Genomic DNA, 20415 nt, shown 5'->3' on the forward strand with positions numbered 1-20415 from the left:
TAAGAAGCTAAGCATTCCACCAAGCTTCCTAAGTCCATTGTACAACTGAATTTTTTAATGTGTTGATGATCTACCGAATACTATTTATCATATCCATTTCTAATTCATTAAATTTGGTGCAGACAGAGTATACTGTTTTACAGCTTTTCATTTATATTAAATGAATTGTGACAACCCTATTATTATTTTGGAGCGAATATCACACATTTTGTTTTGTTTCCTATTTAGGAAATGAACAAATACCGGTCTTGGTGTAGTCTTCTATTTGGTTATGACTGGGTTGGAATTCCACTGGTCTACACACAGGTACTGAGATATTACCATTCCCAAAATTTGGACCAAGATTTTCAAAAAGAAAAGCTTAATGTTAGATTCCTAAGTCCATATTTAGGCACCCACATAAGTGACCTGATTCTCAGAGATGCTGAGCACTCTGCAGCTGCCATCTTGGACATGGTCTCTAGGATGATTGTCTGGCCAGACATTTTACATTATGTTTGATGTGAAGGTGCTGGGTGGTTTGAGAGGCTGGGAAGGTACTGGGAGGTTTGATAAGTTGGGGTCAGGTGGGTTATGAATTCTTGTCTTGTGTTTCTGCTATACCCATTCCCTGGCTACCAATAGATAATGTTGCCATTTTATTTGTAATGTCTATCTATAATATTTAAAATACTATTGTGTTAGGCACCCAGCAGCCTTTGGGAATGTGGTGCCTTATACATAAAGAATGATTTTTATATTATTTTAATGTAGCTTTTATTTGTTGCAGGTTGTCACTCTTGCGGTCTATACCTTCTTCTTTGCATGTCTGATAGGACGTCAGTTTTTGGATCCTGAGCAAGGATATGTAGGACATGACTTGGATCTTTACATTCCAGTCTTCACCCTGTTACAATTCTTCTTCTATGCAGGATGGCTCAAGGTAAGCTATATTTGTCAACTACAACAACAAATAATTTGGTGTTGATTTGGCTACATCTTTGGGGATAGGTAGTAGGTGAAATCCCCTCAAGTCAGCTCTAGTCAAGGGGCCAGATTTAAATTTGTTATAAATTAATTGAAGCTTAATGGTGTTACATCAAAGGATAAATTTAGCACATGGTGTCCAGTGGCTGATCTTCAGGAATAGCTTAGAAAATCATCCATTATATTTTCAATCGACCCAAGGCAGGTCTTACAATAAGTGGGTTACAAGAAAGGGTCAGGATCCTGAAAGTACCTCCTGTGAGGAGGTGAGCACTGAAAATTCCCACTGAAGTATGGCCTGGATCCACAAAGAGACAGACAGGGCCGTCCTTAGCCATAAGCAGAACAGGCAGCCACCTAGGGTACCACTAGGTCTGGGGGCACAGCTCTGCCGGGAGCCCAGACAGACGGGAAGCAGTGGAGCATGTAAGAGCAGGGCTGTTGGGTCCTAGAGATAGCCGAATGCAGCATAGTCTGAGGGAGGGGATTGGCTGCTGGGGTCTCTGGGAAGGGGTGGGGGAAGGAACTCACCTGTGAGTGCGACTCTTTCCCCCAGCGTGAGGTGAGGCAGGCTCGGCGGCTCTGGCAGTATCCTTTGTTGTCCCCCATAACATCCATTCTTCCTCCCCCTGCCCCACGGAGCACCCCACCTTTCTCCCTCCCCCCATGGAGCACCCCTTCTCCCCCCTCCCGGGCTGCCTACTGAGGAATGAAAGTGAAAGTAACTCACTTCCTTGGCAGGCAGCCAGGATTGGAATGGTTGCACAGGACTGGGATGGGGATAGCCAGATAGCATGTGCAAAAAATCAGGACAGGGGGTTGGGGTAGGGTGAGCAGATGTCCCAAACTTTTATAAGGACAGTCCCAATTTTGGGGTCTTTTTCTTATATAGGCTCCTGGTGCTTATATAAGATAAAGCCCCAAATATGGGGACTGGCACTAAAAAATCAGGACGTCTGGATCTGGTCACCCTAGCTGGGGAGCACGTCCGGGAGGAGCTGCACAGGGCAGGATGAGCTGCTGTGGCTCCATGGGTGCCCCGTCCCTGAGATCAGATGGTGTGCTAACTTCACCATGGTCTGTTGGGCTGGCGGTGGTGCCCATTGCCATGTGATCGGACCTGAGGGTTTGCTGCTGCTGTTGCCACTCTGCACCCCAACAGCTGGATTTTGGGGTCCTACAGTTTTCCACCTATCTCCTCCTCTACCGCAGCTGTTGGATCAGCAGGCTGGGGGCTGAGCCAAGCATGAAAGCAGTACCGTGTTGCCATTTAGATTGTCATTTAACACATTTGTCTGCCAAATTTGTCTGCTTGCTAACAATCCTGAATTCAATTTCATTTAAAAAAAAATCAATATCTTAGCAAAAAAAGAAAATTAAGTCGTTGACAATTATTTGTGACAAGTTTGGTATGGGGAAGGAAGTGGGCCAGTTTTCATCAGAGAAACAAAAATGTTGACTGACTTTCCTATAGCCTTCTGCTAAATCAGGGGTCGACAACCTTTCAGAAGTGGTGTGCCAAGTCTTTATTTATTCACTCTAATGTAAGGTTCATGTGCCAGTAATACTTTGCAACGTTTTTAGAAGGTCTGTTTCTATAATCTATAATATAGAACTAAACTATTTGTTGTATGTAAAGTAAATAAGGTTTTTAAAATGTTTAAGAAGCTTCATTTAAAATTAAATTAAATGCAGAGCCCCTAAGACTGGTGGCCAGGATCTAGGCAGCTTGCGTGCCGCATTCGGCATGTGTGCCATAGGTTGCCTACCCCTGTGCTAAATAGAGCCCTCCAACAACTGTAATATGCTCATCTCCTTACTAGTGTAGGGCAGTGGTTCCCAAACTTTAACAGCCCGTGAACCCCTTTCACTAAATTGTGAAATGTCATGAACCCCTCTAAAAATATTTTCAGGGATTTAAGTTTAAATTTCCTCAGTGTGATGGATGCCCCAACTGCCCACCCCACTCTTCCTGGGGCTCAGGCTGGGGTTCGGGCTGCTGGCTCCCCCGATGGGGGCAGGGCTCAGGCTGCCAGCCTCAACTGCCCCCCACTCTTCCTGTTACTCAAGCTGCCAGCCCCACACAGAGCACTGGGGTTCAGGCTGCCGGCTCCCTTGCTGACCGCTGGGACTCGGGCTGCCGGCACCACTCTCCCCGGGACTAGGGCTACCAGCCCCGCATGGAGCACTGGGGTTTGGGCTGCCGGCACCCTCGCTAACCGCCGGAACTTGGGCTGCCAGCCCAAACTGCCCTGCCCCGCTCTCCCTGGGGCTCGGGGTATCTGCCCTGCAACCGGGTCCCACCTACTGTTTCCAATGCCTGGGGTCCTCTGGCCCCCATTAGTGAAAATTTTCTGGTGAACCCCCAGTAATGTTCTGCAAACCCCCAGGGGTTCACGAACCCCAGTTTGGGAATGACTGGTATAGAGCAGGGGTCGGCAACCTATGGCACATGTGCCAAAGGTGGCTTGTCAACTGATTTTTGATGCTCTGGGGTTCTGGTTGCTGCTCCATTGCCAGCCACGGTTCTGGCCACCGGCCCAACTCAGCACCTGCTGCTGGCCTGGGGACCCCCAAGGAACCCCAGGCTGGCAGTGGGCTAAGCAGGCCAGCGGCTGAGACCCCGGCTGAGCCATTTATCCCACTGTCGCCTGGGGTTCCATTCACTCAGCTGGCAGCAGGCTGAGGGGGACTAAATTCAACGAAATAGGAAAACAAGAGCAACCAATGACAAAGTGCAAGAACCTAGGGAGCCTCCTGAAGCACAGTGATAGTTTTAATTTAAATGGACTTGAACTGTACGAAGAATTGAGTACACTGTCATCAATGTTGCCACATGCAAAATCAGTGATGGACATTGTACAGTTTATTCATACCAGCAAACTTGTTGATATATATATATCCTAATGTCTACATTGCCACTAGTATTCTACTGACAATTCCTGTAACAGTAGCATCAGGAGAACAGAGTTTCTCAAAACTAAAGCTCATTAAAAACTATCTCCGCTCTATACAGAATCAGGAACGCTTAGATTCATAGATTCATATAGATTCTAGGGTCAGAAGGGACCAGTGTGATCATCTAGTCCGACCCCCTGCACAAAGCAGGCCACAGAACCCTACCCATCCACTTCTATAACAAACCCCTAACCTATGCCTGAGTTATTGAAGTCTTCAAATTGTGGTCTGAAGACCTCAAGCTGCAGAGAATCCACCAGCAAGTGACCCATGCCCCATGCTGCAGGGGAAGGCGAAAAACCTCCAGCGCCTCTGCCAGTCTGTCCTGGAGGAAAATTCCCTTCTGACCCCAAATATGGCGATCAGCTAAACCCTGAGCATGTGGGCAAGACTCACCAGCCAGCTTGACTGGTCTTGCTATTCTTGCAATCGAACAAGACATCACTTTGTCTTTGTCATACAATGACGTTACTGATTTTGCAGCCAAAAAAGCTAGAAAGATTGCTTTTAATTAAAAACAAATCCTTGTTTCAATACCTCTTCATATAAATTTCCAATAAAATGTTGACAAATTAAAAAAATTATATTATTTGCATCATTCTGTCAAATCAGAATTTTTTCTATAATGCTACTTCGTTAGTGCTAGTCCATCAGCATTACAGTGTGCTTCATTAAGTTAAACTGGTTTTAATAACATACATGTGGCAAGTTTTCCAATACTGTAAGTTTGTGTTTGTGTTACTCAGAGCAAGTCAGGCACAGGGGCACCAATTTAATAATCCTGCCTGGGGCACCATAAATCCTAAGGACGGTCCTGGAAACAGAGATATTGTAATGTTCACTTTTAGGCATTTAGAAAATCACAGGCCCAACAATGTGATCCTCAAAGTCTAAGTGAGGTGCCTTGGCTCCCTATGTGGGAAGAGACAGGCACCTAAGAATGCTATCCACAAAACCGTCATGTTAGGTGAATCCCTACTAAGCTAGCCAATGGGAGATGCTGACAAGAGGCGTGTGTCCGTCATTTCTCATTACATTAGGCACCTGCCTCACTCCAATAAAACAGCCGAGGAGGAGGTGGTTCTGATGTTGACATTATACATTTTAGCCCAGTGGTTAGAGTACTCACCTGGAATGTCAGCCTGAGGGGGAGAAAGGATTTATAGAGGGGTCCAAAGAGTGCTTTAACCACTGAGCTATTCTGATGTGGGGTTCTCTCAATCTCACCTGTCAAAGTTGTTCCACTGTGGCTAAATAATAACAGAGTAATTGGGGCTAGGAGACTAGCCACAGAGTCTCCCACCTCCCAGGTTTGTGCCCTATCCACTGGACTGCAGTCATTCTCTCGCTCACTGTCTCTTTCTGACCCAATGACCATTTAAGTATGAATCCAAATTGGAACAACTTCAACAGGAGAGACTGAGCGAGCCCCAGATCAGAATATTCCATAGCTCAGTGGTTAATGCACACTCCTGAAAGGTAAGAGACCCCAGTTCACTTTCTGCCCCTCTGCCTGAGGGGGGAATTGAATCTGGGTCTCCCACATCTCCGGTGAGTGCACTAACCACTCAGCAACCTTCAGAAGTGGTGTGCCTAGTCTTCATTTATTTACTCTAGTTTAAGGTTTCATGCACCAGTAATACATATTAACTTTTTAGAAGGTCTCTTTCTATAAGTCTATATTATATAATTAAACTATTGTTGTATGTAAAGTAAATAAGGTTTTTAAAATGTTTAAGAAGCTTCATTTAAAATTAAATTAAAATGCAGAGCCCCCCAGACCGGTGGCTAGGACCCGTTGCCAGGACCCAGGCACTGTGAGTGCCACTGAAAATCAACTTGCGTGCCACCTTCAGCACACATGCCATAGGTTGCGTACCCCTGCACTAGGCTAACAGTTATAAGAATGGCGGTAGGAGCAGAAGATTTTGAAAAGGCCATGATCCAGTAGATGGCCTCTGAGTAGAGTGACCAATAACAACTGAAAAAATGGGACAGGGGTTGGGGGTAATAGGTGCCTATAAAGAAAAAGTCCCAAAAAATGGGACTGTCTCTTTAAAAACAGGACATTTGGCCACCCTACCTCTGAGCACAGTTACAGGGTCAGGCCCCATGGGCAAGATAGGTGGAGGAATACTAGCTGCTCTCAGTTCATGGGTCTCTCTGGTGTTTAGATGGGAGATGGGTGTCCAAACACCTAGAAGGAGGCATCAGTGCACATGTCCAGAAGCAGAAACTTCAGCATCAAGGGAACTTTTACACAAAGAATTTAGGCATTGAGTAAATTTAGGAGCTTTCAGAATCTGGCAGCAGCCGAGCAGAATTTTCTGGATAACAGGGTGCCTAAAACTAGAACTTAGGGCCCAGATCCACAGAAATATTTAAGGTCCTAGGTGCCACTGAAATCATGGGCTTAGGCCTGGGCTCCTAGGTGCCTAAATCTGGGCATTAGGTTCCTACCTACCTTTGTGGATATGGGCCTATTATCCTTGCAGAATCAGGACCTGGGAGTTGGACAATAAGATGGCCAAAGAAGAGTGAAAATTTAGGCCATGAATTTCCTCCCCCTCCAATTTTGTGTCCAGTTGGGGAGATGGTGTTGCAAAGGTGGAATGGGGTGCAGGGCTCTAAACCACTTGTTTTGCTTATGGTCAAAGTCAGCCTGCCTTATAGAAGCCAAATGGAGTTATCCACTTTTGGGTGGCAATAAAATAGTGAGAAGTGGGTCAGGGCTGCGGGGGGGGGGGGGGGGGGGCAGGGGGTCAAGTGAGGCAATTTACCCCAGGCCCTGGGCCTCACAGGGGCCCCCATGAGAATATAGTATTCTATAGTATTGCAACTTTTTTTTATGGAAGGGGCCCCAAAATTGCATTGTGCCAGGCCCCCTGAATCCTCTGGGTGGCCCTGAAGTGGGTATTCACCCACAAAAGCTTATGCTCCCAGGGCTGGCACTTCCATTTAGGTGACCTAGGTGGTTGCCCAGGGCGCCAGGATTTGGGAGGGCGGCAGACTGCTCTGGTGGACCTCCTGCAGGCGTTCCTCCGGATGGTCTGCTGGTCTTGCGGCTCCGGTGGAGCATCCGCAGGTGGAGCATCCGGTGGAGCTGCGGGACCAGCGGACTGTCCGCAGGAATGCCTGCTGGAGGTCCACCGGAGCCGCTGGACCTGCGAGCCGGCCCTGCGCCTAGGGCGCCAAAATCCCTCGCGTCGCTCCTGTATGCTCCAATACGTCTGTTAGTCTATAAGGTGCCACAGGGCTCTTTGTCGCTTTTTACAGATCCAGACTAACACGGCTACCCCTCTGATAGCTAATATCGACTACACTACTAGCACCACATGAAGCAGTTCATTAAAGAGCGGAGTTGCAAAAGAAGTTGGATTTTTTTATGGCCATTGTTGTTGTTGTTGTTGTTGTTGTTTTTAACAGATCAGTTAACATCTCCTCATCGGGTGTGTACTTAAACAATTAAGCAATATTCTCCCTGTTGATTCTTGCCCCTGCAATTACTAACAAACTAGCTTAATTCAAAGGGAAAAAACTGAAATGAAAACTCAACCAGGCAGTATTAAACAAATTCATAAATTAAGCCCAACAGTCATGTAAATCTCACTCTTGCTTTGTTAAATCATTATTGTAAGCTTTGAAAAGCTATTTGACATTAGCACAATGATAAAAATTGTGCAAAACCAGCCAGTTTTAGGGCCTAATATGGGAAGCCCTCTGGGGGAGTTTTGTAAATGGAGAGAATGCAGGGTCAGTCCTTTTGTCTGCAAGCATTTTCTTTTGTTTTGATTAATGCAGGTAGGCCATGCCTATGTCTCAGGTTCAGAAGGACTCTGAAACACAGAGTCAAAATCAGTCAGAATTGTCACATTGTACCTGGTTTCATGTTGAAACCATGTGAGACTGAATCTTTCCATAAATCATCCCAGGTTCACTCCAAAGTTTCACAAACCGTTTGTAACCAAACTATGCCAAGTATTTACAGTTTCACTGTCATGCACATTTTGTGCAATTCTGTGCTAACAAATATACCGAGCTGCAATGTAATAATAAATACCAAAAAAACCCAACACGTTACGACACAACTCAGCAAAACTCTGAAAATTCAGAATTAAGTTTACATTCATTCTTAGAAGAAATAGCCAAACAGTGAGTGTTGGGGGGTTTATTATTGGTTTATGCCACGAGCTTAATGCTACTTTAAATTTAATGACTGGGATGGCATTTAAGCTCCTTATTTCCTTAAAAATATTTAAAAAAAAAAGAATAAAATCATTCATTGTAAGTTATCAAAAGCATGGACTTCATTCTCTTACCTTGGGAAAAATCAATGGCAGTTAATCTGATCCTGCAGTGGGAGAATCAGATACCTTTTGTTTTCAAAGGTATAAATAGTTGTGTATGTATCTTATAATACACACTTAGGAGTAGAAACACAAGCGTTTTTTGACGGTGCAGAAACTCATTCTGTTAAATGCATTTATGGGACTTATTCTGTATTGAGTGTTCTTCAAGATTTTAGTGATAGTATACGAAGGTTAGTTAGTATATTGTTAGTATATAAGGTTTTGTAGTATGTTGTATACTATTGTTACTATACAAAGGTTTTATTGTTAGTATACAAAGCTAGACTGGGCCAGTCTTCCTGAGTCTGCTGCACTGCCTCTAATTGTTACTTATGAACAGTGGAATTGGAACTCTAGATTGTCCATCCAACAATGTAATCATAGAAGATGAGAGATGGGCCCTTCACTTTTGGAATGCTCTTTCCCTTAATCTATACCAAAGTCCATCTGTAGCACCTTTTCTAGTTGGGCTCAAGACCTCTACTAGCTTGGCCCTGGCAACTTCAGATATAATTTTCATTATAAAAATCACTTTATATCAAAACCCCAAAATGCAGTGACAATCTGCATAAACTTAATTTAATAACAGAATAAACAAAAAGAGGAGCCACTGGACTGCTTTTGCAATTTAAACAAAGCTGCCACTGAATTTCCAGTCTGCTGCTCCAGAAGTGCCATAGAATCCAGGAGTTTGGCCAAATATAAATCCTGTTTGCCACAAAGTCCACAGGGCCTTCAGCAGGATTGCAGATAGTCTCGAACTGCTATTTTGCAGTTCAATAATATAAACGTGGCTAAACTGATATCCATTCTTAAGCTGTGCATCTGATTTGTTACATATACCATATACGGGACAAGGTTTCCCATCACATGAGACGGTTGTCCCAGACTAATTTATAATCCATTCAGTTGTGATGGCCAGCAATCCAAAAACAGATCTTCGCTGTACTGCACTGCATTCATTTTCAGAGGATGATCTCATGGGCTACATGCTGGTGGCAGGTCAGCCAGTCAAAAGGCCACAGCTGAAGTTTTCCCGGCCACTGCCCCTGAGTGTGCCTATCAGCTTTTGTTAGGTGCCGGGCGTGCTGTGGGGTCACTGACTTCGAGCTAGCTGAGGAAGTGGCTCCACTTAGAACCCATAAGACAGCTTGCTCTCAGGTTTATTTCCATCCAAACAGCAACATAGTTATACTTGCAATGTTAATACCACATACCAAAGGCACCTCTCCCCTCCTCCCTGTCTGAGTCTGGGCTTTTAATTCTCACCTTCTCCTAGCTAGTGAATGAGACCCAGCTACAGTTTTCCTGTGGCACGATGTAGAAAAATCTTGAATATATGGCAAATACTGTACACAGGAAGTGATTCTTATTACTATTGTTAGTTATTTGTATTATGGGAGCATCTACTGATTAGAACCCCACTGAATGGGGGCTGTACAAACACTTAAGAAGAGACTCTTTCCCCCAAAGAGCTTCCAATCTAAGCCCTAGCTCTTGCAATTTACTATGTGCAGTTTGAGTGCTGCACCCACATAGAAACCCATTGATTTCTAAGGGGCTCTGAGAGGGCCCAGCAATTCAGTCCCAAGCTGTAAATTGCAGGACTGAGATCTAATTAGACATGACAGACAAACAATGGGAGAAAATAAGTATTTGTCTCTCCATTTTACAGATGGGGAATTGAGGCACAGAAAATTAAGTGACTTGCCCAAAGTCAAATGAAATCTGTGGCAGATTTGGGAATTGACTCCCAGTCTCCTGGATTGAGGACAGGGCCTTAACCACAAGACCGCCATACACTATTATAGCACAAAATCAGTGGGGAGGTTGAAAGGGGGAGGAGCCTTCTCCACATAGCCCAAGCAAGCAAGATTTGGGAGAGTGACAAAGACCATTGGAGATCCTCCTGGTTCATTTATGACACCTAAACCCCTAAAAGACCCCTAAGACTCCCAGTCACTAACACATCCAGTGCTCCTCCACAGAGAACAGCTGAAACACCAGAGTGCCCCTCTATGATAAACATATATTATAGATAAACACACGTATTCTGTTCGTTCTCTCTGAAGCACCTGGCATTGGCCACAATCAGAAGACAGGATACTGGGCTAGATGGACCATTGATCTGACCCAATATGGTTGTTTTAATGCATACAGCCCTTCTTTGTAAGTGGAGCATTCCAAAGAAAGCAAAGGCCACACTGTGGAATTCTTTCAAAAGTTAATACAAAACCTGATCCTGCCTGGGGCTTTCTGGAATTGGTACGACTTCCCCCAGGGATTGTTCACAAAGGCTTTACCATATTAAAGCCAGATGTTTGAAAAGAAAGAGCAAACATAAGGGGGAAATGATGTGTCATTTGCCCCTTTCTCTAGGAGAAACCCCTCTGGTTCTCTCCTGGCTCTGAGGGAAGGAAGCATTATATGTGCCTGGTCATCTTCCCAGCAAAGCTATCCATATCCCTGTACTGCAGTTCTGACTTTCCCGTGGGCTACAGGCTGTTGAGGGAGAGGCTGGCAGGAAACACCCCCAGCTTTAGGGCAAGTTCCAGCCTATCCTACTCTTGAAACTTCAGTCTCAGGCCCTAAACCCAGAGAACAGTCTGAGTTTCTCACAAATTTCAAACCGTCTCCAGAGATCTCTTTCTCTCCCTGTGACCATGTCCCCCATCCTATAAATACGTCTTTTTTCAGAAAAAAAAATGGAGAAGGCTATTGCCAGGTCAGGCGGGTTCCTTTACCAGCCAATTGCAAAGACCTTGTCCCAGCCCCCAGCCTCACACTGCCCAGTTACCAGCACTACAGAATGGGATCCCCCTGCTTCCCTGAAGGCCAAGCCTTCAGGCTCAACTTGAGCGATTTCAAAATAACATTTAAAATAATTCGGTCTGAATAAAAACAAAATGTAGAGTCTGTTTTCTGTTTGCAATAAACAGGGTAAGAGGACACCCTGGCTTTCATTGCATTCCATTTTTAAAGCGGCGTGCTTGTCTCGACTAACACCAGGCTAGAGAGAAACTCTCAGTATGATTGGGGTGTGACTGCGAGCTCAACAATAGCTACCCTGTGCCGGGGCCACGCTAACCAGACCTGAGAATGGAAAGGTGATGTGACTGATTTCCGGGAGATTCCAGCTGGGTTGTTTTGAGTAGGGTAAAAGGCTATCGTAGACAGTTGAGAGGGCTGGTCCCCTGAGCTGCTTTTTAGACAGTGAGGCCATCAATTGGCCTTCAGTCACCACGCTGATGACATTGATTGTGCAGGGAGGACTGCATGAAGGTTCCCATCCTCCTCCCCTTGAGCAGGCTAATAATGGGATGCAAAGCCTTTAGCTGCAAAATCCCCAGTTCAAATTCAGTCCAGGTCACCACTAATCAAATGTTATTCCAATCATGTAGGTGTCGGGTGACTGTGTTGGGGCGCTCCTGCACCCCAATCTGGAGAAAATTAACAAGCCCCTCTGGGCTCACGTGCTATAAGACAGGCACACCTGCAGGGTCTGCGCCAGCTGGAGGAAGCAAGTTTAAAAGGAGTGCTTATCACAGGAAGAAGCGCAGCCGGGGGAAAGCTTCTGTGCCCCAGCAAGCTGATGCTTGTTCCAGAGTCACTGAGAGGGGAAACAGCTAGCAAGCCTCTGCCGCCCACAGGGACAAACCAGACCTTTATAAGGAAACCAAGAGACTAAACACCCCCTTAAATGGGGCCCAAAAAGGCTAGACTAAAGCTCCCAAGTGGGGAAAGAACTTTTAAAGGGAAAGAGATTCTAACAGCCTGACTGTGATCCTAGAGAGAGTCCCAGCTTATCACAGAGACCTACATGGAACGGACAGAGGGTCTCAGTATAGTTCCTAGGGCATTGGTGTCTGCTTTAGAACTAACACAGTTGTGACTGACAGTACCACAAGGAGAGGATAGCTCAATCTCCTCTCTAAACGTGGTCCCCCAGATCAATTTGAGATAAATTTGTTGGGCAGTGTGGGGAAAGCGTCCACTAGCATTGCCTAGGTACTGTGTATTTATTCTACAGATATACAGATGACTTCATTATCCAGCAAGACAAGGTGGGTGAGGTAATATCTTTTATTGGACCAACTTCTGTTGGTGAGAGAGACACGCTTTTGAGCTAACACAGAGCTCTTCTTCAGGTCCTGAAGTAAGTAAGCTCAAAAGCTTGTCTTTCTCACCAACACAAGTCGGTCCAATAAAATATTACCTCACCCACCTTGTCTCTCTAATATCCTGGGACTGACACAGCTACACTTCATGATCCAGGACAGTCAATCAAATAGCTTTCATGACTGCTAAATTCAAAGCTGGGACCCAGAGGTGAACATTCCCTGTGTTCAAAGGAGTACAGATCTGTTTTGGTTCAAGCCTACCTTTATGAAATACAGACACTGACCTCTTAAAGGTACCTCCTGAAGAGGTAGTGACTTAGGGCTGACTCTGCTGCCCGTTAGGAATAACTTTGCTAGTTATTTGGTGCAGAAGCCTGAGATATGTTAATTCTATCACTGCAATTCCATGTACATTAAGATCTGTGTTACCTGTAACCACACCAAAGAGGGACCAAACTTAATATGTTGACATTACCTAAAATGCCAAAGTACCTATACAACTTAGTGCAGCTAGACTGGCAAACCGTCACCAACGTTGGGGGAAACGGGGGGCATGGGAGAAAGAGAACATGAAATCTTAACAGTCAGCCTCTTCTAAGCCATTTTAAGGCAACAACATTAAGCTTTGCATATTGGCATTTATTCAGTCTGTGATTTTAATTGTAGGTTGCTGAGCAGCTTATTAATCCATTTGGGGAAGATGATGATGATTTTGAAATAATTGGTGCATTGATAGAAATTTGCAGGTCAGTATTTTTTGTCTCTACTTTCCCCTCTTCTGCTTTCCTGCAATATATTCTAAATGTATTCCTTGTAGATCTGGGACTGAGCGTTATACAGCGAGTGGGACTGAGCGTTATACAAAATGATTCTTTACCCAAAGTGGATCATATCTCCAGAATCCTCCATGTTTAGTTTTTAAAGTCATATATTATTAATACACCATTTCATATGCCTTGTCTGCTGGGGAAAGGATGTAAAGTGAAGACACCTGAGCTGCCCTCTAACCGCAAGTTTATTTCATGTAACACTGCCTGTACTCACCAGTTCAGCCATAGGAGATCCTGGAAAGGACTACTCGAACCAAATTTTGTTCTCATTGACCCCTTTGCAAACTCACTGAAGTCAATGAGCTTGCACCAGTGTAATGGGTAGCAGATTTCAGCCCTTTATTTGTACAGAGCAGGTAAATAATTTACAGAAGTCAGCACTGCCAAATCTTGGTGTTAAAATTATTCCTACATTTCTGATGGCACAAGTGTGACCCTACCACCCAGGAGAGTAAGGGCACATGAAGAGTTCCATTACTTCCCTGCATGGGCAACTCACATTGCAGGTAGCAGAACAGGAAGATGACCAGTTTCTGTGGGGTCACCACTCCAGAGCAGGTGTGTAGCGAGTGGAGGTGGAGGGAGGAGGCACAAGGAGTAAGGGCAACCTTGGCTCCACCCCTCACAGTGTGCTGGCCAGCTCAGCTAAGCCAGCATCATCAGAGAAGTATCTGCGCCTGATGCAGGGTTCTGAGTCACAGTCTTGGTCATTCCTGGGGGAATGCAGCTAAATACAACTTGTTACAAAGTCACAGCTGAGCCCTTTATTTTTACATATGTACGTCGATGGTACAAGGCTGCTCACGTGCTCTGTTGGGAATATTTTTTAAAATATGGACAACATTTGCTTAAAGGTTCCTCTACGTGAACTTCTGCATAAGAAACATCTCTACAAATAGCACAATAATAGTCCTCAGACATTTCCTGAAAACATGGCACATCAGAGAATCACATGACCATGTAGCTAAATAATCCAATTAATAAGAATGCTTGCTGGAAAAGTTAATTCCTTATCATTTGCGATTAAATGTGATGTAATATGAAGGGAATTGTTTTGCAAACGTATGGGGCTCTATCCTATTCTAATTAAAGTCAATTACATTTGTTGCCATTGTGGGAGCAGAAATAATCTATTTTAGCTTTTTATATAGGGCTTATTAACATGGATCAGACCTGTAGCCACTATGTACATTTTACATAATTTCATAAAACATATTTCCTAAAGAATATTTCCCATATAGCAGGGAATAGTATATTGTGCACAAAACCATATTTAAAGTAGTATAATTACAACTATGATCCCAGGTCTCACTTCTGGCTGTGGATGAAATGCACATGAACTTACCAAAGATGGACAAAGATATTTATTGGGATGATTCAGCTGCTCAGCCACCATACACACTGGCAGCTGCCGATTACTGTATTCCATCTTTCCTTGGATCAACTATTGAAATGGGGTAAGTAAAGCTGCCATCTTTTCATGATGTCATGAAGGCTGCAAAAATGTGTATCCAATCATCTTAAAGGCCTATGGATCTTTAAATGTATATCATGCATAAATGTGACTTCAAAGTTGAAGTTCAACATTTAAAAATAAACAGGTTTAAAAATATGTGATGGTTTCTTTTCATATGCACGGAGGTGTACAAATTCAACACCTGGGAAAGCTCAGTGGCCATTAGAAAACTACTGATTTAAATGATCCTTTTAGGAGAGTGACACGAACTTAGCCCTTTGGTTTTTTGTGGTATTGTAGCAGTATAAAAGAGCATAAACCAAAGAAGCAGCAAGGTTTTTCATATAAATTTTTAAGGTACTAAATCCTCTGTGTACATGATACAATTAACACAATACCCATTTATTTGCTTGTTTCTTATGCAGACACTCCCTCTCTTCTTGCTGGGTAAGATCATTCCAGACTTTTGGGAGACAAACTATACAAATGGTTTTATGACTTTTCAATTAATAATAATCCAGAATTGTTTTCTTGCATGTATACCAACCCTACTGCAAAGACCCAGCCAGAGTATGTGACATTGCTGGTGGTTCTGGCACTCTGCATCTACACCATGTAGTGTATGTGTAGCTACCTGCCACAGTGAAAAGCAGGCTGTGTCCGCCCTGCTATCTGTAGCTACACATGTCAGCGAGGCTCTGGCAGAGAGGAGGCAGCAGGGAAAAGTTGCTTTCCCTCCTGCCAGACTTTTTCCGCACTGGCGGAGTCTTTTCCTGCAATGGAGAAAGACTCTGGCAGTGGAACACTACACTGGTATTTTTAGCATTGTAAATGGAAAGGCATGACCTGGGTGAGTAGAAAGCTGTGTAGGGTATGTATTCACATACATGCCCTTCAGGAGTGTTTATACTTTACTCGCCTAAGCTGTGTCCCTCCATCACTGCTATTTATACCTGTGCTGAGCAGTACGTACACTACACACTGCCAAAAGAAACATGCCGTATAGATGTACCCTCATAAAATACGGTGACAGGCCAGACAGAGCATGAAAAGTTGAGTCAAAATGCATATGATGTGCTCTAGTGTAAAACAGATCAGTGAACAGGAAGAATATCCTGTCCCTTTAAGAAGCAAACAAATACTAGAGCTGGTAGAAATTTTTCCTTTGAAACTTTTTTTAAAAATAAAAATGGCTTTTTCAAAACCTAAAACTTCCATTTTTTTTCAAAAATTTCCAGTTTTTCACTGAACCCAGAAAGGTTGACATTTTTGGAGGGATTAAGTTTTTTTTTCTCCTTAATCCTCTTTCTCTCTTCATCTACTTTTTTGCCACAAAATACAACGGAAAGAATGATGTTTAGAATGTTTTTTTCCTACTTTTCCTTCGTCAACTTTGGAAAAGTTACAGAGTAGCAAAAGGAAAAATGAAGGGAAAAAACACACCTTGGCTGTCATTTGATATATTGCATTCTGTGAAGAGAAAGAGGGAGGAGAAAAAAGTGGAAGAGGGGGGACCTAAAATTCAAGATTCTGATATTTTTATTAAAAATATTTCATGAAAAAATAAAAAAATGTATGAATTATTCCATTTTATATCTTTGGAAATTCTGTATTTTTTCCTGAACCATTTCTCCATTTTTTTCCAACCAGCTGTAAGAAATATAACAAGGTGTTCATCAGCCAGAGTTCAAAACCAAGGTCTAAAGGTCTAGCTTGTTTCAGCCAAGCCCAAAACAAATATCTAAAGTGTGGCTCACGTCAGCCAAATTCCAGAGGGGAAGAAGATTCACCTCTCCGACTTCATTCTAGCTCACCTCCTAGGGACAAGTCGATCCTCCCTGGTGCCCTCTGCCAAACTAAATCCTCTGCTGTCACGGAGCATCCCATTTATAAGTACTGGAAGGAATTAATCAATCCATCAAAGTTACCATGTCCATACCTGAAATCCCTGCTCTCAGGACAGTCAACTGTGACCCTTCTTCTAGTGTTTCCTCCCATTGTCTTTACACCCCATGGCAAGTACCAAATGTGTTCCACTCCTGAAATGGTATGGCTGCTGTAACTCATCATTAACCTCAGAAGCTAGGCAGAAAAGCAGAAGCTAATGGGTGGGATTTTCAAAAGGACCTAAGAGACTTGTAGCACAAGGCCCATTGATTTTCAATGGCACTTCTGCTCCTAAATCACTAAGGCATTGTTGAAAATCCTGCTCAGTGCCTAATTTGTAATGTGAGAGGTGTCGTGGCTCAAGCAATTAGGTGCGGGGGCTCAAGCAGTTTTTTTACTTTCATAACTGAAGCAGCAAGCCCAGCAGTGCCGGAGCTATGAACTATCACGCCTAGAGGTGCTGGGGTTATGAATTGCCAAGCGCAGAAGTGCTAGGGCTCCTGGCACAATTAAACACTGTCCACACTTCCAGGAGCACCATTAACTTTTGCCTGAGACTCTTCCTGATAGAATGAGGAATATACCGCATAGAGCAATTGTTCTCCTCCTGCCGCTGCAAAGCTCTGATCATGTGGAGCTGCTATCGAGGTGCGTTCCACTGTTCGAAGACAGGAGGGAGAATCAATCAGCATTGCCTGTGCTCCTTTCCCCTTTCAGTGCATCTGAAAATTTTCAGCCCCACTTCACTCTTATTTGCTCCTCCTATACCTCATGGAGGCCCTTTATTAGGAACACATTTGTTCCTTCAGTTCTCTGACTCTCGTCACTCGTTAACGTAGCTCTGTTCCACTAATGACAGGCAGAGAGAAAATGGATCATTATATGAACCATATTTTCCATTTAATATGAAACCTTACTGCAAACACTACACTTCTTGTGATTCTAGAATAAAAGAAATACAGAGTGATACACGCTGCATTGCTTTATCTTACAGGCTATCTGATACAGAGTTCCTCCGTGGGGAAAACTGGTCCTGGGATGATGAGAAATACAGGCGACAGTCCTCAGTGCTGAGAAGAGTTAAGCGATTTCTGAGTGTCCATGAAAGCTCTCCTTCCCCAACCAGGAGGCGCTACAGCAGACAGACAAGTGAGAACTCAATTTTTTTCCCTGCTCATGAAAAGGGTCATATCAGCAGTTTGCAAGAAATGCATTCTAGAGGGAGACATTTTGCCTCAAAGGTCAAGAAGAAACATGAGCTGGCTGATAGGAATCCTCGACTGCACACTAGCATAGATCTAGCACCTATTAGTGAAACTAGCAGAACCAACATTTTAGAGAGCTACCAATCTAGTGAGAATGACACAACAACCAAGACAGCTTTGCCAGTCCCCAAAGCAGTTGTCGCTGCTACTGAGGATAGAACACTCAACGCGTCAGACAGACAGACTTTGCAGACAGACACCTCCACAAACGTGTCGACAGAACAGGCTCCCCCAGGCAGTCCAACTGAGCCACATTCTGATCCTGTGGATGTGCCACGACCTCATTCAGAAATGACTATGTCTTTTACGGATTCTGGGCAGCATAAATCATCCACCATTGTAACAGAGGAACCAAAACCTGATTTAAACAAAAGTATGACAGCAGGTGATAGCAAAGATCAACACGGGAGCTCTGAAAGATGTTCCCCAGACTTCCATATGCTCAGTGTTACATTGCATACAGATGCTGCACCTCTTTTACTGGATTTCGGAACACCCTCTGGACAAAGCACCTTAAGTGGTGAAAGTAACATTGCTGCTACCTCTGCTGCTAGAGATACAGTTGATGTGCATCATTTATTGGAACATCTGGATGCTAAAGAAACCGCTATAGTAGAATTCATTAATGAGAAGAAAGAAGGAAATCTCTGACAAGGTTGTCAGAATCTTCTAGATTCCAATTCTATTCTATTGTTTACAGTGGAGGAAAATGATTAAGAGCCCCTGCAGCCATTCGGGGGTTCTCCAAACACAGAAAACTTTCATTTTGCAAAGCAATTGGAACTTCCTGTCTCTTTTGAAACCTGTTCTTATTCAGATTTTCTGATAATACAGAAATACAAACACCCTGCTCAGACCACACATACAGTACGTCATATGGCTGATCTTATTTCCAAGGGAAATTACTCAGATTGCTACATTAAAGCTTTCCTCTCTCAATAAGGATTCTGGCAGGGCAATATTAAATTTAAATTAAAACAAAAATCTCAGCCAGCCGGGAGCCTCATTCCCTGGATAGAGCTCACCAGCCAGTACCCAGCTTTGGCAGTGTTCTTCGGCCTTTCTCTCAGCATGAACTCCACCTTTGAATGTGGCCCAGGAAAGGGACCTCATGCTGTCTAAGGCCATGATGGAAAGGGGTGTTTTCCCTCTCTTTCAGCAGTGGGAAAGGAGATTTCTCTCAAGCACGTACACGCCCAGTCTTTCTCTCTTGGAATCCATCCTTTTGCAAATCAAATTGCTTTTATAACACAGCCAAATAATTATTTCCCCATCGAGTCTTATTCAAATGACATGAAATAGCAAGGATAAGTGTTAAGGAATCATACTGATGTCATGCCAGTACAATTCATTAACAACACATCCTCCTCCACCATCCAGAGATGTGGAAGGCTCCAAAGGCAATGAAACTAATGCAGTTACTCTACTCATGGCAGGAGGCAGAGCACCCTCCCTGGGAGTGCACAGCTCCTGTGTGCCTGAAGCACTGCTCTGTGGCTTTCTCTATGGTAGCATAGGAAGGGCTGAGAAGTGTGGGATGTGACCAGTGGATCCACAGCTGTGTAGGTTCACTGACCAAATTCCTCCAAGTCCTGCATGAGGAGAAGGATGGTCGTAGCTGCAGGAGGGAGTCTATCAGCAGCCAAAAAGCAGTTCCACCATTTGGGTAAGAGGATTCCATAGCCAGCCCCCAGCAGAACACAAGCCTGAGGAAATGGGAGTCTCTCAGGGGTCAGGGATTCTGGGCCACTGTTTCTTTTGTTTCCTTTCTCTCTGTCTTTTCTGATCGCAGAGATCTCGCCTAATCTGCCTCCAGGGTCCAATCACCATCTTGCCACCATCCTCATTCTCAGAGAAGAATGAGGGGGGATTTGATAGCTGCTTTCAACTACCTGAAAGGGGGTTCTAAAGAGGATGGATCTAGACTGTTCTCATGGGTAGCAGATGACAGAACAAGGAGTAATGGTCTCAAGTTGCTGTGGGGAAGGTTTAGGAAAAAGTTTTTCACTAGGAGGGTTGTGAAGCACTGGAATGAGTTATCTAGGGAGGGGGAGGAATCTCCTTCCTTAGAGGTTTTTAAGGTCAGGCTTGACAAGGCCCTGGCTGGGATGATTTAGTTGGGGATTGAGTCTGCTTTGAGCAGGGACCTTCTGAGGTTCCTTCCAACCCTGATATTCTATGATTCAACCTCCTTTCTCTCTGCTTCTAACAGACTCGTAGTTGTATTGGAACAGAATAATCATTTACTCCATCCCAGACTTCAGATGGCCCTCCCTCCCCCACAGTACTCAACTGAAACAAAACTGAGCATATTTTCCCCACTCTTTAAGTGGGTTTATTTTTCATTGCCTGTCTTTCTAGTAGGCTCCACACCTCATCTTTTACATCAGTGCTTGATCACACAACTTCTGACCAATGATTTAGATGCTTGGCCTCCTCTTTCTTTCACACTTGTTCCGCTAACTAAAGACCAGCTACTGCATCCAGCTGGTTGGCTGGACAGAGTTGTCATTCAAATTCTCTTCCCTCTGATTCGTAGCTGCGTAGAAGGCCTGCTTTATAGTCATATAGTAGGCCTGCTTT

General features: G+C 44.1%; 1 protein-coding gene across 1 annotated transcript in view; it reads left to right on the forward strand.

The window, feature by feature from the left end:
- BEST3 (bestrophin 3) overlaps positions 1-19756 on the forward strand; it is a 36171-nt gene extending 16415 nt beyond the window's left edge. Inside the window, 6 exon segments of the mRNA XM_030548751.1 lie at positions 229-306; positions 770-922; positions 13061-13109; positions 13112-13140; positions 14530-14681; positions 17562-19756. Coding sequence (XP_030404611.1) covers positions 229-306; positions 770-922; positions 13061-13109; positions 13112-13140; positions 14530-14681; positions 17562-18483 — 1383 coding nt within the window. The 3' untranslated portion in view covers positions 18484-19756.
- Positions 19757-20415: the final 659 nt, after the last annotated feature.

Source organism: Gopherus evgoodei, chromosome 1 (genome assembly GCF_007399415.2).
Source record: "Gopherus evgoodei ecotype Sinaloan lineage chromosome 1, rGopEvg1_v1.p, whole genome shotgun sequence".
Taxonomy (NCBI): Eukaryota; Metazoa; Chordata; order Testudines; family Testudinidae; genus Gopherus; species Gopherus evgoodei.